The following is a 26,751-nucleotide window of genomic DNA, read 5'->3' on the forward strand; positions in this document are numbered from 1 at the left end:
ACATTTTACCTACCCATTTTAATTAAATAAAATAAAAAATGTAATAAATATGTAAAAATGTAATAAAAATAAACAAAATAAAACTCAAATTAAAAAAATAAATAAAACTCTAAAAATCAAATTACAAAATAAAATAAATAAATAAATAAATATATTTTACCTATAGTGGCACAGCCTTTACTTGCTTTTACGTATTCACAATGTAAGATATAAACAAAGATATTAAAATGAAAAGTGGACAGTTCGATTCAAGTAAAGAAGTCCTGGGAAAGTCCTGAATTTCTATAGGGAATGTAAATTTCTAAATCTTTCATTGGACGTCATTCCAATCATTAAAATCCTTAAAAACGAGTTACAAAATAAAATACAATTAAATAAATAATTAAAAAAGTTAAATAAAATAAAAATAAAATAAAAATGTAAATAAATATGTTTTACATATAGTCCTGAATTTCTATAGGGAATGTAAATTTCTAAATCTTCGATTGCATATCATTCCAACCAAATAAAAATAATAAAAAAACATGTAAAATTAAATTAAAAATGAATACAAATAAATAGAACATGTAAAATAAATATATTAAAAAAAATGAACATGTACATATTAAACAAAATTAAATACAATTAAATTAAACATATTACAAAAAATAATAATACATTTTACCCAGTGGCGCAGTCTTTATTTGGTTTTAGGTATTCACAATGTTAGATATAAACATTATTCTGTACACTGAAAATAACTACTACAGGGACATGTTTAGAAATATGAAACAATCAGCAAATCAGACTTAAGCACTTTAGCTTTCTATTTCGTAATGAACAACGTGTGCTAAATGACAAAAACTTTCTCTTTTCACACACTAAACCGAAAAAATGACAAATCCTACTATTCCGAAGGTACATCTTATGAATATTAATGACGTCGCGTTGACGTTTTCATAAATGTCCTGATGCATCCATTCACCCAGCCTCATTAATATTCATTATGCCAACCCTTTATTCCAGGCCCGAGTAGCGCCCGCCCCCCAGCGTCAGACTAATAGCCAATCAGTGAAGCCCGCCACATAATCGAATTAAAAATTCACGAGGCTACAGTTCGTCATAGTATTACTGGAAAGCGCTCGGACAGTAGAGGGTTAGTGAAAGATGGGGGAGGGGCCTGAGAGAGTGAAGACGAGCACGCGCTCGGGGACGCGCATTGGGAACTTCAGCCACAGATGAACCATCGCAGAAAGTCTGCGATATTAAACCTGGACAGTAATAAACCCTACAGTATGGTGAGTACAGGCGATTCTTCTGTACATTAACCTGACAGACAGATGGAATACAGTTTGGTGTACTTTATGATCATGTTTTATAGCGATGAGAGGAGTTGTGAACTGTGACAGCGGCTCTTATTGACATTGAAGCAGGTTTTTCCTCCTCAGTTTGTTTTGAAAGCACAAATGCTGGGTTTGACTTCAAACTTGATCGGTTTAGAAACAGAAAGGATATATTCTGACGAGTAAATGAGTATAAAAGTCCTTCATTCAGTCATTCGTGATCATTTGTGTCGTTTATCAGTGATTATCAAGAGGTTAAAGGTCTTCTGTCATTACTGTGAACAGCGATTGTTTACAATAAACAGCACAAACTTCCTTCTTTACTAGTTTAGCTTTTAACGAACCATTGTTGACATTTACTGTTAGATGAAGAGTTTCGTTTAACCCCTTGCTGATCAGATGCTCTAGAGTCTAGATCAAGGGCTTTTAACCTTGACACACAAATATACACCAATATAAAGAGTAATTTGGAGAGTAATATTTTTAATGTTTTTTTTTTAGAAAAAGTCTCATCTGTTCACCAAACCTTTATTTGATCAAATTTAAAATTTTGAAATATTTTTACTATTTAAAATAAGTGCTTTCTATTTTAATATATTTGAAAATGTAATTTATTTCTGTGATTTCAAAGCTGATTTTTTTGCATCATTACTCCAGTCACATGATCCTTCAGGAATCATTCTAATATGCTGATTTTCTGTTTTTATTCATTTATTTATGTCATTTATGTTCAGGTTTCTTTAACCCCTTGCTGATCAGATGCTCTAGATCAGTGGGTTTTAACCTTGACACACAAATAGATTCCGATATAAGGGTCATTGACGTATAAGGATTTTCAACAAGCAAATTTTAAAATGCAAAAACTAATAATATCTTTTGTAGTTGTTCAAACAATAAGAATGTTAAGAATGTTAAATTCATATTAAAATTTTAAATTAAGTGATTTTATTGTTTTTTTTCAGCTTGATGAACTGGCCGCAGCCTTGAAAAATGTCATGTGGTGCGACCATGATTTATATTAAAATTAATTTATTCCCTTAACATGCTTAACATTTCTTTTATATGTTCTCAGTAATTGAAGTGTTTAGAAACAAAGTATTTGCATTTCTTTTGTTTTTTTGCAAATAACGATTTCACATATTTGTTCTATAATTTCAGAATTGCCCCCTTAAATGTATTTAGCAGACTTATTTTTTTCTGTAAAGTGCATAAAGCTGATAAAAAAGTTTTAAAAATACCATTTACTTAAGCATATTGTGGCAGTGATTCATATTTCAGCCACAGAAATTATATATATATATTTTTTTATTTAATACAGTTATTGCTGTTATTGGTCGCACCACATGATGAGTGGTCGCTCCAAATGACACAAAGACCTTACATCTATTTAAAGAGATCTTATACAAAAAAAAAGATTTAAACTTTTACATTTTATTCAAATTTCACAGAAATTTCATTTACACAAACATTAATAAACATTTTATAAAACATTTTATGTAAACATTCTTTATAAAACATTACAAATACTTCTTGATCGGAACAATCATGTATCAGTATGACAGCGATTAGTATGATCATAACTAAACATCATAAAACATCAAAGATTTAAGTAAACACTTGCCTTCAGATGTAACAGTACAACTGATGAACAAACAAAAACTGAGGGGTATTTGCAGAACATGGCATTAAAATAGGTTTTTATTTTAACCCCATGTATTCTGGAATATTTACCAATCTCGGCAGTTCAGTTTAGAGTAGCGGTAGAGTACCATTTCTCTCTCTGTTTCTTTTTCTGTCTCTCTAGCATCTCACTTGACTTGATATATGGAATTTTTACCAAAAAAGCATTTTCAAGTAATGAAAAATACACACAAGCAACTTCATAATGCTTTATTTATAGTTTTAATAATAATTAAAAAATAAAAATACCTTTCTCTTCTCCTAGCAAGGTACTCTGCTCTTAGCCTGGAAAAATCCAGACCCTAATCTATTAAGATTAAGGGTCTGGCATCGAGCAATGAAAAGGGCCTAACTCAAGGGGTGGCACCAAGCATGCATTTGAAACTCTCTCTGCACGCAATTGGATAATGCCACGACCAATCACAACAATACACGGTGTGACGTATCCAGAGCAACGGTGAACATATAAGAGTGGATTTCAATGTTATAACATAAACAATGTGACAAGATTAATATCTATTAATTACGACAGCCGAATCAACCTCATAAAACAATTAGGTCCGATCAAACTATTCATTATATCAACTAATATGTGGATGGACACTAGTGTTTCATTCAGCAGTGAGACATATCATCCTGTTCATCCTTGTTCGATAACATTTCTCGCCACTTCTTTTTTCTGCCGAATGCTATCTGGCATTGCCCGCTACGGATCTGTTCCTCTTCGTGGTCGCCAAGTTGCAGAAGACTGTATTTCCTCGCCTCTTTCACCTGGTCCTCCATAAGGGCGATCGACGGCGAGACCACAACCACCAGTGGGTTTTCACTAAGCCCCATACGCTTAGCTACCAGCGGAGCTAACTGATAGATTAAACTCTTGCTGTATCCAGTCGGCAAAACAGCAAAAACATCCTTCTTGCAAAGGAACGATTCGAGCGCGGTTTTATATGAAAAGTCGAGTCTAACTCGTTCATTGTAGCGGCCAAAGCCGTTTCAAACAACTGTAGTCATCTTTCAATGTTTGCTAAATGATTCCGGACGTCGCAGCAAAGTCGTCATCAGCTTAGCTTGCCTCTGGCCCGCCTATATCAGATACACCGATTTGATTAGTTCCCAGAACTGCTTACGTATTGCAGTAACATGCATCATTGCTCGATGCCAGAGTGTCTTGCAGAGCCAATTTAAATTGTGCTCTCGCGAGACCTCTGGATTTCCAGGGTACTCTCCTCTTGCTGCAGGGTCAGAATTAACATGCTGCCTATGGCGAGCGTTTTTTTCCTTGCTTGACAGTGGCACCTGGTAAAATCAATTAAAATAGTTAAATGAGCGAATGAATGAATGCATGCATGTATAATTACCAAACTGAAAGTACATGCTCTAAATGTTCTTTTTTCCCTCATATTGTACACAGATTAAATATAACCCATCTAAAAAATGACCCAAAATTGCATAAACTCTATTCCAGATTAGACTGAAATAAAGTATTTTATGTATTTAACCCATTAATTGAATATAAAATAAGAAGACCTGCCTATCTAAGACATATATCTATCATGAAAAACACTCTGCAGTGGTCGCGCCACATGATATTTGGTCGCACCGCATGATGTTTTCAAATTCATTTAAAATTTACAGGCACATGACTGGCCACCTAAAAAAATAAGCTAGCTTTTCCAAAAAATGCTAATATGAAATGTATAATAAAATATATATTTGAAGAGAAAACTTAATATTCATAGTTTTTTTGAGGTCATACCACATGATATCCAAATGTGGTCACTACATAACAGCTGTTAAAAAAGTATTCTTTTTCAAAATTTGAAAGAGAGTTACACACCTGCTTGCTGCTTCAGTTGCTCCTTGGCAGAATTGCGATATGATGCAACATCCTGTCCTTGAATGGATTTCAACATAAAAGTCCCAAAATGGTAGTTTCTTGATGGTCGCACCACATGATATTTTATAAAATGGAAACCATCGGACAACGTTTGTTTGTATATTATGATGGAAATATAAATACAAATGCTTTGCAATTTTAAACACAATTACAAAACACTGCCAAAATCATGCCAAATAGTGCAGAAAATTCATTTGAATAAATTTTAGGTGATTTCAAAGATGTTTACCAAAAAAAAGTTATGGCCGGACGGTCGCACCACATGATGTTTTGACACTTCGAATAACAAAAAAATTACAAATAACTTATGTTTTTAGAAAAGTTAAAGTTGGTCCATATTTGGGAGAGGTACTTCTTACATATGGCATCTTTTTTTGCATTTAAACCAATTTTTTAACAGAAAAAAATTAATCGGACAAAAAATGTAGGCGTCACGTCAATGACCCATAAACAGTTTAAAGAACATTAAACAACATTATTCATTACTTAAAGGTATATATATACACGTATATGTGTTCACGTATACTACTAATAAAAAGTTTTGGGACAGTTCGATTTTAAATGTTTTTTAAAGAAGTCTTTATTGGATCCAAAGTAAAATTTTGAAATATTTTTACTATTTAAAAGAACTGTTTTCTATTTGAATATATTAAAAAATGTAATTTATTCCTGTGATTTCAAAGCTGATTTTTTTTTTAGCATCATTACTCCAGTGTCACATGATCCTTCAGAAATAATTATTTTTTATTTATTTTTTATTGATGTTGAAAACAGCTCAGTAGTTTATTTTCAGGTTTCTTTGATGAATAAAAAAGTTCAGAAGAACAGCTTTTTAAAAAAATAGAAGTCTTTATTAATATTAAAAATGACTTTATCATCACTTTTGATCAATTTAAAGCATCCTTGCTAAATAAAAGTACTAATTTCTATATATAATGTCACAAAAGCTTTGTATTTCAGATAAATGTTGATCTTTGGATTTTTCTATTCATCAAAGAATCCTGTTTTGAATATTTATGATATATAATATATGTTTCTTAAACAGCAAATGAGCATATTAGAATGATTTCTGAAGGATCCTGTGACACTCAAGACTGCAGTAATGATGTTAAAAATGTAGCTTTGATCAAAGAAATAAATTACATTTTAAAATATATTCAAATAGAAAACAGTTATTTTAAATAATAAAAAAATTTCACAATATAACAGCTTTTGCTGTACTTTGAATCAAATAAATGCAGGCTTGATTAGCAGAACAGACTTTTATAAAAAACATTACAAACTTCTGACTGGTAGTGTATATAAATATCAGATTAGGTTAAAAGTCTTTTATGTGCCTATAAAATAGTTGCACAAGTTCTCTTTCCCGTGTTGACATTTCCCATTGAAACAGGAAGTTTATCTTAACTGGTCAAGGTCTGGCTGGTTAGTTCGGTCCAGTAGTAAGCCTCTGCTGGTAGATGTTGTAAGTGCACTATATGTAATCTTAAACAGCATCTTTGTCCATTGACAGTAGGGATCTGTGAGTTATGTGTGAAATGGATATTTCACCTGGTGTGTTTGTTTCACGTCACATTCCTGTCATCATCCAGTCAGTGAGTCAGTTTCATTCAGTTTCATCAGTGACTTTTTACACTCATAGATCATGTGATTTGGCTCAAATTGCTTTGTGTTCCCATGAGAAAAGATGGTAGATTTCAAATAGCATATTTCCTGCATTATTCAACCAACTATTATCAAGATGAAAAGAGTGCAACAGTCAGTTCAGAAAGTTACAATCTCATTCATTTTCTCCATGAGGGAATTAAAACAGTTAAAGACAGACCTAATGTGACCTACAAGCTTGTTAATCGATGGTATGTAACAATAACCAATGTTATTTTAACAGCAGAATTCTCCATAAATTTGAGAATGATATTCAGGAAGTATTGAAGCTTTGCTTTCAAAATGGAAGAAAAAATAATTTGTGGAAGAAAAAAAAGTGACATTTTTAAAAGAATTGCAAGATATATAGTGACGCTCCAAAGTTTGAGAACAGTACGATTTTTAATGGGTTTTAAAGATGTTTCTTCTGCTCATCAAGGCTGCATTTATTTGATCCAAAATACTGAAAAACTGTAATATTGTGAAATATTATTTCAATTTAAAATAACCTTTCTATGTAAATATATTTTAAAATGTAATTTATTCTTGTGATACAAAGCTACATTTTCAGCATCATTACTCTTCTAGTCTGGTCTTCAGTGTCACATGATCCTTCAGAAATCATTCTAATATACTGATTTATTATCAGTGTTGGAAACAGTTGTGCTGCTTAATATTTTTTTGGAAGATACTTTTTTTTTCAGGATTCTTTGATCAATAAAAGTTTAATAAAAACAGCGTTTATTTAAAATATAAAAGGTTTTCTAACAATATACACTACTGTTCAAAAGTCTGGGGTCAGTAAATTTTTATTCTTTCTTTTTTTTTGAAAGCAATGAATACATTTATTCACCAAGGATGTGTTAAATAAATAGAAAGTGATAGCATAGCTTTACATTGTTAAAAAAGATTTATATTTTGAATAAATGCTGTAATGTTGAATAAATCAGTATACTGTATTAGAATGATTTCTGAAGGATCACGTGACTCTGAAGACTGGAGTAACAGCTGATGAAAATTAATCTTTGCATCACAGGAATAAATTATAATTTAAAGTATATTAACATAAAAAAACATTATTTTATATTGTAATAACATTTTGCAATATTACTGTTTTTTCCTGTATTTTTGATCAAATAAATGCAGCCTTGATGAGCATAAGAGACTTCTTTAAAAACATTACTGATCCCAAACTTTTAAGTAGCAGACAGTGTAATTGCAAAATTCCAATTCTGAGAAGAAAAGCAAGAATTGTGACATAAAAAGTTGCACTTTTATTTTTTACTTTGTTTTATTAAAAAAACTGAAACATGAACTCAGAATTCAGAGAAAAAAAGTTAATAAAATATATTTATAGCATAGTGACAAAAAAGTCGGAAGTTACTAATTTATTCCATAGGAAAAGCTAAAGTGTGTTAAACAATCCTTAATAGGAACTAGGAAGATTATTGCTCAATATTCAAATAAAGGTGTTAGTTTATACAAGTTTAAAGCACATGCGTGTGATTTTGTAAGGAATACTGTAAGGAATATATTTCACTACTTAGTGTATGTTGTGTAGTGTACACAGCCTGCTGTTTAAAAATAAAAACAGTAAATGAACCCGCAGGCATTATTACATGATAAGCTTGTCATGTGGCCTCATTGCATGTAAATGGCATCAAGTTATTATTTTGGAAATTTACCGTATGTGGGTCTTTCTAGTGACCCAGTGACCTCCAATCGGCTGCGTTTCACTGGGACACATCACTGAATGAGGTTTGATCCTTAATGAAGTCTGTTTGATTAGACAAAGTCGTTTCATATTCATTGACACATTGAGCTCCAGACGTGAAGAGATAGTCTGATAGTGGCCTTAGAGGATGAAGGTCTGTATTTATTACTGGTTGTTTATTGTAGCGCTGATATTAGATCACAACTGGCATAGAATGGAGAAAACCGCTCTAATCCGAGAGATTTGGATGATCTCACTCAAGACCTTCTGTTTCCGACTGAAGAGGTTCAGATCATTCAATAATGTTAAATACAGTTAAATACAGTTATTTTCAGCATTTTTGGGTTTAACGATTGTGTTATTGCATGCTGTTTGATTGGAACCACACTGGACAACTACTTGTCCGTCTGCTGACCATTAATTAAGATTAGATCAATGAATTTGCACCTCAGTTGTATTTGTTTGTTTGTAAAAGGTTTGTGAGCGATACATTTAAAAAAAAAAAATAATAATTTTAATATATATAAAAAAAAAAAAAATAATAATAATATATATATATATATATATATATATATATATATATATATATATATATATATATATATAATAAAAAAGTTCTAAAATGTTATTAAAAATAGAATAAAAATTAATTAAATTTCAATATAAAATAAATATATAATAATAAAAAAAGTTCTAAAATGTAAAGCCAAAATAAACAATTTGTTTAGTCATTAACCAACATCTAAATGTGTTGTTTAAATATTGAAATATTAACTTAATAGGGAAACTTCAAGGAAATATTTTAGCTCAAAGGGATTCAGCTGACCAAAAGATTTCAAAAATATAAAATGTACATGTGAATTTGTTTACAAACAAAACATTTAATTAAAAACATTGAAATAGATGATGTGAAGTGGATAGTAACCGAAAAGCATCATGAAGTGTTCATCCTTTAAAAGTGTTTAAAGTCAATAAAATGACTAAATAAATACATTTAAAACAAAGAAAATAATTCAATGAATAAATAAATTTAAACTAAAAACAAATCAAAATAAAACTTAAAACAGATGAAATATTGTATTTTTCTTGACCATTAACTGAATATGTTGTTAAATTTTATAGATTAATTTTTGTTGTAACTATTATTAAATTATTAACTTAAAATCTTCAAGAAAATCTTTGAGCTCAAAGGTGTTCGGACGACAAAGAATCCCTGATTTTTTATTTTATTTTATTTTATATTTTTTTATTATAATTATTATATTATAAAAAAAAAAAAAACTTAAGCAAAAAAAAAAAAAAAAAAAAAAAAATTTAGTAAATAACATCATATTCTCAGTTTTGGACATCATAATGGAGATTTACCTTGTCATTGAAAATTCAGAAAACCTGTAAAATAAATAAACGTTGAATAAATAACTTAACTGGCATAAAAAAAAAATCATGAACATGTGAATATGTTAATAGATGATTGAATTAATTAAACCTAAAATCTCAAGGAGACTTAAAGAAAATATTATCTCAAATGGGTTCAGATGACAAAAAAGGAAGACAAAATTATGAATAAACAAATGTTAGTACTGTAATGATAAAATGTCAAGGAGACTTCAAGAACATCTTTGAGCTCGAAGGTGTTTGGACGACAAAGAAAGTTTGTGATTTAGTAAATAACGTCATATTCTCAGTTCTGGGTAATTCTCATAACGCAGATTTACATTGTCACTGAGGCTCTTAACCGTATTTGTGAGAGTCTTTGTCTGTAATGGGATTGTGGCTCTACCTGTCGCTCAGGTGTTTAAACAGATCAGCTTCCCTGAGCAAATCTGAGAGCATTTTTTTGTCCGCTCAGGTAATTCTAGCACACAAACCCATGATCATATCAGTGCTTGTTGATGCTCAGAGATTTGAATTAAGTATTTGAATAAGTTTTGCATTTCACCACGGGCCTGTGTTTTCTAAGTGTATACAGTATATAATAGCCATTAAGCAGCAGCAGCAGCTGTTAGAGTCGGAGCTCTGGTTTCAGGCGTTTCTGGTGCTGATCGCTGTGGGTGAAACTCATGATGGTCAAACCCACATCCGCTGTTCTTCTAGGCTATAAACAAACTCTCTCTCTCACACACGTTCATGCTTAGATTGAAGTTTGATGACATCATTTCCTGTGCAGCCACTTGTTGATGTTGTTGTCGTTGCTCCTCTGGGAGCGTCTCAAGGTTTCTGAATCTGAGTCTGTGTGTGAGAGAGAAAAATAAACAAAAACAAGAGAAAAATAAACTATTTTGCATAAGAAAATGTTATATTATATATTTTTGTAATATTGTTTTATAATTTTTTTCTTTTAATTTGTTGTTTTTTTGTAATTTGTAATTTTTTAATTAATTTTGATTTTATTATTAGTTGAATAACAGCTAAAAACATTAATATATATACACTATATTTTCTATATATTTTTCGTTATATCATTTGGGATCACTTTTGTAAGGACTTTTCTGCGCATTAAGGATGTTTATTTGATTAAAAATACAGAAAAAAACTGTAATATTGTAAAATTTTAATGCAATTTAAAATAGTGGTTTTCTATTTTAATATATTTTAAAATTTCATTTATTCCTGTGATGCAAAGCCGAATCATACTACAGTCTTCAGGTTTTTTTTTGAACCTGTGATACTTTTTCAGGATTCTTTAATAAAGAAACTTGTTCAAAGTTTGAGGGTCAGTGCATTTTTCTTTCTTTCTCTCTTTGAAAGAAATTAATACTTTTATTTAGCAAGAATGTGTTAAATTGATAAAAAGTGATAGTAAAGATTTATATTGAATTTTATTTTGAATACATGCTGTTCTTTTGAACTTTCAGTTCATTAAAGAATCATGAAAAAAGTATCAGAGGTTCCAAAAAATAGTAAGCAGCACAGCTGTTTCCAACATTTATAATAAAAGTAATAAATCAGCATATTAGAATAATTTCTGAAGGATCATGTAACACTGAAGAAAATTCAGCTTTGCATCACAGAAATAAATTATATTTTAAAGTATATTTAAATAAAAAACTGTTATTTTGAATTGCAATAATATTTCTGTATTTTTGATCAAATAAAAAGATCTTTGATGAGCATAAGGTACTTTTTTTTAAACATTAAAAAAATACTGATCCCAAACTTTTGAGCGGCAGTGTATTTTATTTTGTTTTAGTTAACAATAACCCTGCTCTACAATATACTTAAGACTTAACTAGTGTATTCCATATAATTACAATTATTAAATTAGAGAAAATGTGTCCTAGAAATAATTTGACAATGCAAAAGATGTTAACGGTCCTAAAATAGGCTTCGTTTTCAGACGCTTTCTTGAAAGGCTTTGTGTGTTCACGTCTATGCTCCTGTTATCGAGTTTGTTTTGTAATCTATTAATATAATTGGATTCTATCTGAAATGCACATGAATCAGGTGTGGCTTCCCGTAACCCTTAGTTCTCTGAAAACGCTATTAATACGTGCTCTATTTATAGAGCCGTCATCGGAGCGGAGGGAGTCTTTTGTGAGGGTTAAAGGTCTCTGTTGTTGATTGATTCTCATCAGATATCAGTAGAAGACCAACCGCTTATATAAATGCTCTGAGAGATACAGTAATTCAGCCGAAAATGAAGATTGTGTGATTGTTTGTTCAATCTGTGTGCTGTTGTTTTGTTAGTGGAACATTAAAGGAGATGTTCAGATCTTTACATACAGTGAAAGCAGACAGTGACTGGAGACTCAACCTCTGAAAATGATGAAAAAGCAACATAAAAGTACAATCAAAGCATTGTGAAAGTGTCTCAGCATGGTTCTTGCACTATATTTCAAGTCCATTTGAAGCCATGCAATGCTTTAGGTTTAATTAATAATGAAGTCATCACATCAGCTTCTACAAAATGTAATCTTAGCATCCTTTTGTTAATAATTTTTACAAATCTCTCCAAAAAAATGTGTGCTTTAGGATACTAATAAATAAAATGTCAAATCAACCAAATTTAAAAAACTTCCCCGGCTGTTTGATTTTGCTAATGATAATAATAATAATTTTTCTGAGAAAAGATAGATGTGTATACTAATGAAAGCCATATTAAATGTCATGTATGAATATTTACTTAGTAATCCAATGTTTTGTAGAGGGAGGTTAAATTGCCAATTTTCACCTGAGATTCAGAGTCAAGTTACGGACTTTAGAAAGATGGCAGCATCATGATGTTATTTTTACATAGAGATTGGTAGCTCTATTAGTAAAACCAATTGACTTTAGCAATCTTTGTTGCATAATGTGCCAATGGTGACCGTTCAAAAATGGGGAAACAGCACTTTAAGTTTTTTCTCGCAGTTTGCTTGCCTGTAAATCAAGAAGTATTAAAGATATCTTAATGCCCTTTTAGATATTGGCTCTTTACAAACCTTCCTTTCAGCATCTTTATTTTTAATGCCCTATCAGATTCAGTTCCAGAGATATTGGAATCTCAATATGGCTCCTGGAGTAAATTCTTAAAATGTACATTTTCAGTGGTCAAAAACCAAATGTGGGTTAGTTTAAAAACTTCTTTTGTTATAAAGATGAATGTCTGAAGAACAAATAATATTAAAACTAGAGATCTATCTTGTTTACTTCTGTCAAGACGACTGCATTGTGCATTCTGAGTGCCATAAATATTATTTTTCCAAAGTTTACATGCCTATAACTCAAGAAGTATTAACGATATCACAATACGATTTTAGATTCTAGTTCTTCATAAACTTTTCTTTTGGAATTTTAATTTTCAAGGCCCTACATCATTCAGTCGCAGAGATATGGGGATCTCAATGAGGCTCCATGTCCAGATTGGTGAATATTACTCAATTTCATTGGTTGAAAACCAAATATTGGTCATATTGTGTACAGCTGATACTTACTTGATTTAAAGAACAATGTCTGAAGAAGAAATAATGTTGAAATGAGAATTGTATCTTGTTTCCCTCCATCAAAACAGTTGCATAGAACATACCTGTTTGAGTCTTATAAATATTATTTTTCCAAAATTCGTGTGCCTGTAACTCAAAAAGTATTAAAGATATCTCAATGCCCTTTTAGATATTGGCTCTTAACAAACTTTCTTTTTAGCATCTTTATTTTTAATGCCCTATGAGATTCGGTTCTAGAAATATTGGAATCTCAATATGGCTCCTGGAGTAAATCCTTAAAATGTACACATTTTCAGTGGTCAAAAACCAAATGTGGGTCAGTTTAAAAAAATATACTTCTTTTGTTTTAAAGAGGAATGTCTGAAAAACAAATAATATCAAAACTAGACAGTTTCTTCTATCAAAACAATTGCATTGAACATACCAGTTTGAGTCTCATTAATATTCTTTTTCCAAAATGTGTGTGCCTGTAACTCAAGATGTACTGAAGATATCACAATATGATTTTAGATTCTAGTTCTCAAGAAACTTTCTTCAGAAAAAATATTAGCAAAATCAAAACTTTGAGCCGGAATTGGATTATTGTTATGATTAAGTGTGACGGAATGTTTTATGGTGCTTTTATAAATTCTCTGTCCCTTTTGGACCTTGACAGACAGGAAATTTCCTTAACTCTCATTTTGTGTTCCACAGAATGAATACCAGCACACAGGTTTGAACGCAACAATCATTTCAGAGAAAAGCATGCAGGAACTGAGTGAATCTTTTCACATCTCATTTTCTCAGATCATGTCACTGCGCTGCAGGATTCTCTGATTCTTCGTGGGTTAATTGTTAGTGATTCCTGTTTTTTGGTCAACTAAAGTAGGTCTGTTGTAGGCAGTGTTCCCAGTGAACGCTTGGCACGGCTGGGCACCGGGAGCGACCCACAGCTGTCCGGTTCACTGTCCTCGTGTCCCAGCACAGGAACACAAGCGCTCAAACTGGGCCGAACAGAAGAGCAGGAGAGTCAGAGGATTTAGAGCACCGATTCAAATAAATGATTCATCTGTTCACGATTCATTCAAAAATGAGGCCTATCAAGCAAAAAATAAAAGGCTTCTTAATGACTAAACTCAAACTCAACAACCAAGCAAAGTGTTTAAGGTAGAATCGATTAAAATCAATTCACACTAAAGATTATTTTGGAGTATATTTTATAAGCAAATACTATTTCTATCGCCATTTTTGCTTAGAAATACGTTTAAAATAGTATAAATATAAATGAAAAAAAAAAAAAAAAGATTATTATTTTTTTAAATGTAATTTTTTTTGCATCTTTAAAATTTATTTTAATCAATAAAAATAAATCTTAAACATACTAAATACTAAAAACAGCAAAATGTTCGAGATTTTTTAATTTTAAAATTTTTAATAAATACATTTCATTAATGCGTTTAGCAGATGCTTTTACACAAAGTGACTTGCATTGAAAGTATACATTTGATCAGTCTTTTTGTCACTTTTAAAACTTTTAGCAATTCTGAGTCAAAGTCTCAGAATTCAGACTTTTCCCATCAATTAGAAAAAAAAATAAAATTTGTTAAACAGAAAAGTGATTTTTTTTTCAAAATAAAAGTCTAAGGTAAGTTTATTTCTATGGATACAAATGGAAAAAAGATAGTTGCGACTTTTTATCTCACAATTCAGACTTTTTTCATGCAATTCTGAGTTCACATATCACAATTCAGACTTTTCCCATCAATCCCCCCCCCAAACTAATTGGATTAAAAACTAGTTAAACTACCTAAACAGAAAAGTGTAATTTTTCAAAATTAAAGTCTGTAAGCTCTAAAGTTCATTACTGTGGAAGCAAATGAAAAAAAAGGTAGTTGCTAATTTTGATCTCACAATTCAGATTTTTCCAATCAATCAAAATAATATTAATAAATAAATAAAAACTAGTTAAACAGAACAGTGTTTTTTTTTTTCTCTTCTTTCCTGTCAATTCCAAAAATTAAAAAATAAAATAAAAACTCAACCAGGCAAGAGCAGGATGCACTAATGAGTGAAATTAATAAAAATTAATTCACTTGATAAATATGATTAAAGTTTTACAAGAAAATGCTATTACTTCTCTATTTTTGTTTAGAAATACATTACATTTATGCACTGGCAGATGCTTAGTTTTTTCCAAAGCAACTTACATTGCATTAAAACTATGTTTTTTCACCAGTTCATTTGAAATGCATGACTTATATTAATGCATTTGGCAGATGCTTTTATCCAAAATGACTTGCATTGTATTCAAACTATACATTTAATCAGTTCACGCATTCCTTGAGGAATCGAACCCATAACTTAGACGTTGCAAGTGCCATGTTAAGTTTCAAGTGCAATGAAATTGCAAGTAAATTTGACAAATATATACAACGAAACTGCAAGTAACCTCAAATTAAACATGAAATGTACAAGTCTGAGTTTTGAGTCTGAGTTTAGTCATAATAGAGTCTTTTTCCTCGAGACATCAGCCCTTGACCCAGAATATCTTGTGCTTGTATCAGAATATATTTTTAATGGCCTCATTCTGTGGAATCTGATCATAAATATGGTGGCTGATCAAACGTAGGAGCAGTGTTTCATCTCCTCGCAGCGGATCCCAGTGTTGCCCATCATCGCTTATATAACGGCAGCTCCTACAGGAGTTAACGTCCTACTGATTCTGATGACCCGAAGACTGATGAGATGATTAATAACATTACAAACTCAACTTTAAAGTAATAGTTCACCCCAAAAACTGAGAGATCTTCCGACAGGTTACTCCAAAAGTGCATGACTTTCTTTAGTTGCAAACCAAAGATGAGATTTTGAAAGTCAGTATATTTTGTCCAAAGCATGTGTTAATTAAACATCATATGATGTGCAGGTGAAGAGGAAACAGAGAGATAAATAGACTGTTGACTGAAGGAGTGTGCATGAGTGTGTGTTTTGGAGCTGATCCTGATTATATTTGGTCTGGTGTTGTTCTGTTCTCCTCGCTGGAACTTGGACCTCTTCGCTTCACTCTGCCTGTAGAACCAATTTAACTGTGTCCAGTGTGACCCATTTACAGGACCTGAGAGAGACACGCACGGCACGCTGTAGCCTACTTACACTAGCCTATATATACCAGAGCGGCACACTCATTCAAAAGTTTCTCTGGAAGTGTGTGTGAAGAGAGATGATTGTGTTTAATCTGTGTTTGCATTGGTCACTGTCATCGTGAGTGTTTACAATCGCTATTTTCTCAAGCGTCACTGTTAGTGTTGCTCAGACTGATTTGAATGCAAATGATATGCACTCTATAGAGCACTAATTGTCATAATGGGCTGGTTTTGGGTTTCGTCTGACCTGTTTCCTAGGGTTTGGTTCACATACAATGCGATGCGATGAACTCAGATGATCTGCATTTGGAGATCTCAGCGATCCCAGATTTTTCCACGTTGAGCTATTTGTGATGCTCTTTATGTCCCCGAGGTTTGATCACACAGATCTGTGGCCCAGAATACTTTACGACGAGTAAAATTAGTAGCAGCTTGTCTAAAAACTGAAGCAGATGAAGCCCTTTACACTCGCTATTAACAGGTGATCTGATCACAAGTGAACAGCATTAAATACCCAGACAACAGAGAATGTTCTCAGACTTTCTGCCAAGATTTATGAACAAACATTTATCCACCAAATGTTAATGGAACATTCGTTCAGAGGTTTTTTTTATTCATGGAATGTTTATCCTGAAAAAAGTTTCAGTTGGACATTCAACAAAGAGTTTTAAATGTTACAACATTTGGAACGTTTGAAACTCTTTGAGTTCAAAAGTTACAACTTTTGAAACATTTAAAAGTAACATTTTCATAATTGCAAAATGATACAAAAGAATGTTTCAGTAAACAAGAAAAATGTTTCTAAAACAGTTCATGCTTCTTTGTGTTTCAGAATTTATTTATAGTCATTATTTACATTATGTTCTCATTCAATAGTGTCAGTGCACTTAGATAATATTTCTGAATATTAATTGTATTTCAATTGTTAAAAATATATATAAAATCTTAGAATTTCGGCATATCCAGAAAAATATATATAGGTCAAAGACAAAAAAGGGTTTAAGCAAAAAAAAAAAAAGTGTAATACTGCTTTAAATTGTAGTTTTTTCCAGCAAAAATGTCAAAAAGTTTTCTGTTTAATTTAATTGCATTTTTGTTTTTCCTGAACAAAAAATAAATATCATACATTTTTCCTTAATTTAAAGACGACACCCACTAAAATGCCATTCAGTGTAATAATCTTGTCAGGCATATTTACAACAAAAATCAATTTATGACATATTAAAAGATGACTTACTTTCACCCCACATACTAATTAGTAAAAAGTGCCACTATCTTAGGTTTTGCTCATTTGTCAGTAAGACTTTTTTACTTATTTAAAACACAACAAAATTTAATATACTCCCTTATTCTTATATATATTTTAATATGCACAAGTCAGAATAAACATGTTGTTTGAGTTTTTACATAAATATAATGTTACACTGAATGACAATGTAACATTATTTCAACCAAATTTTGACATTTTATTCTGCCAAAAACTTAATGTCCATAAAACCACTTTTGTAAATTTGTCTTGTGAACATCTTAACGCCTTTGACCCATATCCATTAGAAAACAGCTCATGCTGTTTTAAGATTAGATTAATTTCCATGACTTTTTTTCTGCTAAAAAAGAAATAACTTATTGTTGAAGTTGTTTTTTAATAATTTTAAATCTGTAAATCTTGAGGCCCCCTAGTGGACATCAAACCCTTGGTTGAGAATCACTAAAACTGTACAGTTTTTGTGGCCAAAAAAAAGAGGATGAAACCACACATGAGTCATGTTGTGTTTAATAGTTCAGTTGTTGTCAGCACTGTTTGATTATGGAATATTCTCATAACACGGCATGAGTATTGATGTAACAGAGAAATGGGAAGAAACTAAAAGACAGGGAAGGAGACAGAGACAGAGAGGGAGATCATGAGCGCTAGGAGGGGTTTAAAAACGAGGATGGAGACTGAGCTACATTTCACACGTGCAGCAGAGAAATGAATTTCCCTCAGGGACGAACACACACACACACACACACACACACACACACACACACACACGAGACACAGCGAGACTAAAGTACTTCAGCTAGTGGAAGTGAAGCGACTGACGGATACACAGCTGCATCCGTATCAGTGACAGACACACAACCCAACGAAATGCAGGATTTAACATCAGGTATGTGACTAAGAGAACTGCGCATGTGTTTGTGTGTGTGAGAGAAACCGTGTTTGACAGGCATTCAGAGACCATGAGCACAATTTTATCCCTAAATGTGACCCTTGACCACAAAACCAGTCATAGGTAGCACAGGTTTATTTGTAGCAATAGTCAAAGTTATCGATTTTTCTTTTATGCCAAAAATCATTAGGATATTAAGATCATGTTTCATGAAGATATTTTGTAAATTTCCTACTGTAACTACACTACCGGTCAAAAGTTTGGGGTCAGTAAGAGTTGTAATGTTTTTAAAGAAAGTCTCTTATGCTCATCAGTGCTGCATTTATTTAATCAGAAATATAGAAAAACACTAGCCTGGAAAAATCCAGACCCTAATCTATTAAGATTAATTCAAATTGTGCTCATCTCGAGACCTCTGGATTTCCAGGGTAGAAAAACACTGTAATATTGCGAAATGTTATTACAATATAAAATAATGGTTTCTATTGTAATATACTTTAAAATTTAATTTATTCCCGTGATGCAAAGCTGAATTTTCATCAGCCATTACTTCAGTCTTAAGTGTCACATGATCCTTCAGAAATCATTCTAATATACTGATTTATTATTAGAATGATCTATATTGGATCTAAATTGGATTATATATTGCATCAGTTGTAGAAATTGTGATATTTTTTCAGGATTCTTTGATGAATAAAAAGCTCAAAAGAACAGCATTTATTCAAAATATAAATATTTTCTATCACTTTATCAATTTAACACACCTTTGGTGAATAAAAGTATTAATTTCTTTCAAAAAAAAAAAAGAAGAAGAAGAAAAATTTACTGACCCCAAACTTTTGACCGGTTGTGTATATCAGAACTTAATTTTTGATTAGTAATATGCATTGTGAAGAACTTCATTTGGACAACTTTAAAGGTGATTTTCTCAATATATAGTTTTTTTTTTTTTTTTTTTTGCACCTTCAGACTGCATATTTTGAAATAGTTGTATCCCAGCCAAATATCCCATCCTAACAGACCACACATCAATGGAAAGCTTATTTATTCAGCTTTGAGATGATGTATAAGTCTTAGTTAAAAAAAAAAGACTCTTATGACTGGTTTTGTGGTCCAGGGTCACATATTAAAAATAATATTCTAAATGAAGTATTAACCGATCCAAACAAGTCTATAGCTGTTATACAGGAAGAGTTTAGAGATCTGAAATCAATGTGGAGCTGCTCAGATCATCTGATGAGAAATGAGAAACATTCTCACAACTTTTTATAAATGTTATGACAAAATGTTTATGGGGGAATTCTTCTGACTTTATTAATACTTGACGTATGTTCTCAAAATGTTCTTAGAACTGATTTCTTGATGTTATTTGCGCTTATTGAATGTTCTCAACGTGGACAAAATGTTCTTAAACATTCTGAAAATGTCCTTCTAGGAAACATTTTTGTAACCTTTAAATAACTTTCCAATCATGACAAGAAAATTAAAAGCAAACATTGAAATAATGTTATATTTTAGGTGAATACAAAGTTAATAGAATGTTTTTGTAACCTTTAAATAATGACAAGAAAACTGGATGTTTCAGTGTTTTAGAAACATTTCAAAACAATGCTCTCACAATGTTTCTATAACTTAATTTTGTTGGCTGAGGTATTGAGATCTGAGAATTTTGATTTTGGTTCGAGACACTGAGATTTAAACTCTAGAGGAGAGACTCGTGAAATGACTGGATTTTTTTTCATCATGAGAAACATCTGCAAAGCAAAAGTCTGAAAGGTCAGCATGAGTCAACATTTACAACTCATCCGACTTCCGTAATTTAATGAACTTCCATGCAATTCTGAAAAGAAACACCTACGACTGGAATTAAGGAAGTGAATGAGTGTTTTGATGCCGTGTGACTTTAAGCAGAAACTGCAGATTGTTCTGTTTAATCTCATTGTTGTCTTGGACTAAATGTCAGATTTGTCAGAGGGAAGTAGGAGGCAGCAGACGCTGAAAGGCTTTTTCAGTGGAGTCACGCTGGTCTGCTGCACACAGAGGTTTCAGTGTCTCAGAACAATGAAAACAACACCGTCCTGCTGCGTGATGTTTAGCTCAAACGCTGAAGGAAATGACTGTATTTTGGTGTATTTAATGTCATTCGGATCAGTGATCCTGAATACAGCTGTACGGTGCATTGGATCAAAGTACACTCTTAAAAATAAAGGTGCTTCACGATGCCATAGAAGAACCTTTTTTGTCTAAATGGTTCCATAAAGAACCTTTAACATCTGAAGAACCTTTCTGTTTCACAAAAGATTCTTTGTGGTGAAAGAAGGTTCTTCAGATTATAAAAAAGGTAAAACCTTTGACTGAATGGTTCTTTGTGGATCCAAAAATGGTTCTTCTATGGCATCGCTGTGAACAACCTTTCAAAGCACCTTTTTTTTTTTAAGAGTGTAGCGCAGTTGGGTTTTCTGTAAAATGTACAGATCTGATGAACATTAAACATCAACCAGGGGGATTTTTGCCTCCGGTCAGTTGTTATATGCATTTGCATTTTTTTCTATTCATGTGAAGTGACTTACAAACTAGGAACAAGCAGTTATTCATAGCACACAAACTAGAGCAAAAGAGGAAGACGCAGATTCATTTTTCACATTTATATAGGAGTCGTTGTGGTCAGTGTCTTTGTTTATGGTTGTACTTAGTTTAGTTCTGCTGTTTTCAGCTGTTTTTGAAGGGTATGATGATCTTAGATGGTCATACAAAGGTAAACTTAGAGGAGCAGAGACGGTGAAGGGTCTGGAAAGTGACATTGTGCCTCATCGTGAATGAACAAACATCTGTAAGATCAGAGTTAAAGCCTTGAATTTGATGCTTGAAGTTAATGTGTAAGTGATGAGGTTGATGGGAAATTTGTTATGTTCCTGGTCTTATTGTGAAAGGATCATTACTCAGGACTATGCAATGGTATAATCGATATTGTGGTCTCGATATCATCATGGTCACATGACAATTTGGCAAAAAGTGTAGTTTTTAAAATATAACCAACTTATTCTTACATAAATGGTCTTTAAAGTTGTGTTTTGGGTCATTATGTTTTTTTGACACAGTATCTGACAAATGAACTAAAACCAAAAGCACAATATGTGACCCTGGAGCACAAAACCAGTCATAAGTAGCACAGGTATATTTGTAGCCAGTGTTGGGGTAACGCATTACATAATAATATTACTTTTTCCAAGTAACTAGTAAAGTAACGCATTACTTTTTAATTGACAAGAAAATATCTGAGTTACTTTTTCAAACAAGTAACGCCAGTTACTTTCCCCTCTCATTTATTGATTAAAAGCTGTTGAGAGACATTGTGAGTAAAATGTTACTTTAGTTCTAGAATAAATGTGAACATGCATTAATTCATCTCACTCACTTAAAAAACAGATACAGTGTTCTTCAAAATGAATAAAAACACTGAAATTCAATGAGATCCAATTCATCCACACTAATAAGCAAAAAAGATTCAGGATAATCTAACATTTGTTTTCCTTTTTTTTTTATTGCTGAAGAGTTGACATTTTTTCTTCTACTGGTCTACTGTTCAGGCTTTTCTCTAAGTCTGAGGCTTTTGTGGGAAAAGGCTTTTACAACAAAACATATTCTATTTTTAAACAAAAATAGAACTTTTTATATTAAAAACAAACCAGCAAGCCCTGCCCAGATTTAAAAAGTAACGCAAAAGTAACGTAATGCATTACTTTCCATAAAAAGTAACTCAATATTGTAATGCATTACTTTCCATAAAAAGTAACTCAATATTGTAATGCATTACTTTCCATAAAAAGTAACTCAATATTGTAATGCATTACTTTCCATAAAAAGTAACTATGTAATTAGTTACTTTAAGGAGTAACTCAATATAATGCATTACTTTTAAAAGTAACTTTCCCCAACACTGTTTGTAGCAATAGCCAAAAATACATTGTATGGGTTAAAATTATGGATTTGTCTTTTATGCCAGAAATCAGTAGGATATTAAGAACATGCTCCATTAAGATATTTTGTAAATTTTCTACCATAAATATATCAAAACTTAATTTGGACAATTTTAAAGGAGATTTTCTAATTTTTTTGATTTTTTTTGACACACTCAGATTCTATATTTTCAAAAAGCTGTATCTTGGCCAAATATTGTCCTATCCCAACAAACCATGCATCAATGGAAAGCTTATATATAAATGCCAATTTCCAACCTTTATGACTGGTTTTGTGGTCCTGGGACACATATGGCTTAATCCCTTCAGAAAGTATTTTTTTGCTGCACGTTTCAAAGTGAAGCATGCACTTAGTTTAGGTGATCAGCTCATGATCCGGTGTTTTCCGCTCATCAGAATGGCTCAGTTCACAGTGAATGCAGTGAAGTCATTTATTGCATGTCCTGCACAACGGTCACCAGTTATGTTTTATTTTCGTGACAGATGATTACAGCAGTTCACTACAAGCCTTTTGTAAGTTTTCACTGAAGCTTGAGTTTTACATCAAAATAAAAGCTCTACTGCCATTTCAGTCAAAATAAAAGCTTAAAAGTGCAGTATAACTTGCTGTTTAAATGGGTACCATTACTGCAGTCCAAATTCAAAACATCTCTTTCAAGTGTAGAAATTAGGAATGAAGTATTGTAATTTCCCCAATGTAGTGTAAAGCAAAAATAATAAACGAAATATTCCTTTTCATTTATTTTACAGTGCAACTGTTTCTATTACTGCCATAGGAATAACAATATTATGAAATTGTTGTTATTTCTATTATTATATTTTAATTTGTTCGGCTTTGACTTTGACAGATGTTTTCTGACTTAAGTGTACTTAGTTAAGAACATGGGTTGCAGCTCTTAATTTTAAACTCTCAAAGTGCATTAGAAGAATTTTACTTCAAAATGTACAAAATTCTTTTTTTTTAAATATTGCAATATATTGTGGACTTTATATCGAGATATTGTATTATCATATTGTAAAAATGACTAGAGAGGCACTGAGACATTCATAAGAATGATTCTGATTTAATTTAGATTCAATGTAAACCGTGACTAATAATGGATTATGTATTGGTTGTTGGTTAAAGGTTGTCTTTCTAAATTCTGATTCACCAAAAGGAATCATAATTGGTTTGAACAGCCCAACTGGCTCAGACTAAAATGGACTAATGACTGAACTAATTACTAATGTTTAGGACAGATCTGCCCATCTGTTTTAATAAAATGTGTTTGTTAACAGTCATTTCTGTCATGAAAGCAAGTACTGAGACTCAATATTGCCAAAACACCAACAATAGCAGATCTATACAGGTGGAGCTGGGGAGGTGGAGGGTTTCTGAAATGCAGTACTAGCTGAGTATTTGAATGTTGAGCAGGAAGCTCATTGGCTGCTGATGCAAAAGCAACCAATCAGCTTCGCCATGTGAATTACAATGTCATTATATCAGATCGAGTTAGAACCTATTGGCCTGCGCCATCTGGAGTTTCATAACAGTACTTTGAGTGCACTAGTGCAGTTTCTTCCACATTCTGGTTAAATGAGATGTTATTATGAACGCTTATTTAATCAGCCTTAGTGATTGTATTCTTTATTTTTTATCAAGTTACTAGCTGGTAGTATGATACTAACATGATTTTAAAATCATTTACAAGTTACTAGCATGTTTCTAGCATGATTTAACATGATTAGCATATTAACATGATCATCAAGTTATTGTTAGTATGATTCTAAAATCATTTACAAGTTACTAGCATGTTTCGAGCATGATTAGCATATTAACATGATTTTATCATGATTAACATATTAGCATGTTTCTAACATGATTATCAAGTTACTAGCATGTTGTTAGTATGATTCTAGCATGACTAGCAAGCTACTACCATGTTGTTACCATGATTTTTTGTTGAGAGACATTTTTTGATACCATGAAGTTACTAGCATGTTTCTAGCATGATTTGAGCATGATTAGCATTTTAGTAGCATGTTGTTAGCATGTTTATAACGTTTAGTTAGCATGATTAGCTAGTTGTTAGCCTGATTCTAGCATGATTAGCAAGTTGCTAGCATGTTTATAGCGTTTAGTTAGCATGATTAGCTAGTTGTTAACATGATTCTAGCATGATTAGCAAGTTGCTAGCATGTTTATAGTGTTTAGTTAGCATGATTAGCAAGTTGCTAGAATGTTTATAACGTTTAGTTAGCATGATTAGCTAGTTGTACACATGTTCCTAGCCTGTTTCTAGCATGATTTGAGCATGATTAGCATTTTAGTAGCATATTGCTAGCATGCTTCTTTTATGATTATCATGTTTCTAGCATAGTTATCAGGTTACTAGCATGTTAGTGTGATTCTAACATGATTAACAAGCTACTAGCATGTGGTTAAGATGGTTTTATTATGATTAACATGCTACTAGCATGTTGTCAGTTTGATTCTAGCATAATTACAAGCTCCTAGCATGTTGCTAGCATGTTTATGGCATTTAGTTAGCATGTTTAGCTAGTTGTTAACATGATTCTAGCATGATTAGCAAGTTGTTTGCATGTTTATAACGTTTAGTTATCATGATTAGCTAGTTGTTAGCATGTTCCTAGCCTGTTTCTAGCATGATTAGCATTTTAGTAGCATATTGCTAGCATGCTTCTTTTATGATTATCATGTTTCCAGCATAGTTATCAGGTTACTAGCATGTTAGTGTGATTCTACCATGATTAGCAAGCTACTAGCATGTGGTTAAGATGGTTTATTATGAGTTAGATGAGCCTGTGCCATCTAGAGTTTTAGAGTGGCATTTAAAGGGGCCATGTCTTAAAATGAGCTGATATTTCGCAGAGCTGATTTTGAGGTAAAAGGCTGTTTTTTTACACTACTATTGAGAATTTTTAACCAAAGTATATTAGAGACTTTTCATTAAGACCCTAAAGAATCATATGGACTTGTGGAAAATGGGCATCCGATGACCCCTTTAAACGATGGTCTGACCAGACTCTCTCTCTCTCTCTTCTAATGTTGAGGGTTTCTCCAATAACCTGTGTTTTATCCTCTCTGCAGGTTTTGTGATCTGTCATATCATCGGTCATGGCGCTGGTCCAGTCTCTCCCCGTGTCCATTGACCATCCGGGACCAGGCCTGGACCCGCGTCTCCATCCCGCCTCTCCTCCTCTGATGGGAGCGATGGGTGCCGTCGGCAGCGGGAGTCACGTCACGTATCCCGAACGGGCCAACATAGAGGTCAGCACTAAATTCCGCAAGGGCACGCCGGGCTCCGGACGCCTGCTGTCCGAAACCTCACACAACGTCCAGACGGGGAGTCGCACTCCGTCCAGCAGAAGAAGAGGCGTCGCTGCTCGATCGAAGGGCTTCGGGACTCGCTCGTATTCACACGAGGACCTGATCACAGACTGGAATGATAATCGTCTGGATGCGGGATCCGCTGGTTTGGACGCACCTCCCAAACTGGTTCCGGTGTCTGGACAATTAGAAAGAGTGAGGAACGGATTAAGGATTAACTGGAAACTTTGAAGTTGGCTTGAGAAAGCTAAAACAGGAAGTTAGAAAAGCTAGACGTATGAAGGTTTTTTAGTTTAAAATAGATTTAAAGATTACACAGACAGCAGGCTGGTAGGATTTGTTTTGCAAGTTAATAGCATTGTATTAGCATGTTGCTAGCATTATTAAGTTACTAGCATGTTTAACAAATTATCGTTAGCATAATTCTAGCATTATTAACATGTTATGTTAATATGTTTAGCATGTTACTAGCATGTTATCATGATACTAGGATGATTAGCATGCTAATAGCATATTGTTAACATGTTACTACCATGCTTTTAGCATTATTTGCTAGTTACTAACGTGTCTAGCATGTTGTTAGCATGGTTATCAAGTTACTAGCATGTTTAGTTATCAAGTATGTGCTAGCATGATTAACATGTTACTAACATGTTGTTAGGATGTTTAACAAGTCTCTAACATGCTGTTAGCATGGTAATATGGTTAACATGTTTAGCATTTTACTAGCATGTTAGCATGGTTTGCGAGTTACTAGCATGTTGTTATCATGATACTAGCATGATTAGCATGGTAAAAGCATATTGTTAACATGTTTAGCATGTTAGTACCATGCTGTTAGCATGATTTGCAAGTTACTAGCAAGTTGCTTGCCTGTTTCTAGCATGGTTATCAAGTTACTAGCATGTTGTTAGCATGTTTAACAAGTCACTAACATGCTAATGATTTTATCATCATTAGCATGGTAATAGCATATTTTTATTGTT

The 26,751-nt window shown here is 32.4% G+C and overlaps 1 protein-coding gene across 1 annotated transcript in view; it reads left to right on the forward strand.

The window, feature by feature from the left end:
* Positions 1 to 1,150: 1,150 nt before the first annotated feature.
* Positions 1,151 to 26,751, forward strand: part of lzts2b (leucine zipper, putative tumor suppressor 2b) — a 36,443-nt gene continuing 10,842 nt past the window's right edge. Inside the window, exons 1-2 of the mRNA XM_073828712.1 lie at positions 1,151 to 1,277; positions 25,526 to 25,960. Of these exons, the coding sequence (XP_073684813.1) occupies positions 25,553 to 25,960 (408 nt within the window). The 5' untranslated portion in view covers positions 1,151 to 1,277; positions 25,526 to 25,552. The remainder of the gene's footprint in view (positions 1,278 to 25,525; positions 25,961 to 26,751) is intronic.

This window comes from Garra rufa, chromosome 22 (assembly GCF_049309525.1).
Source record: "Garra rufa chromosome 22, GarRuf1.0, whole genome shotgun sequence".
In the NCBI taxonomy this organism is placed as follows: domain Eukaryota; kingdom Metazoa; phylum Chordata; class Actinopteri; order Cypriniformes; family Cyprinidae; genus Garra; species Garra rufa.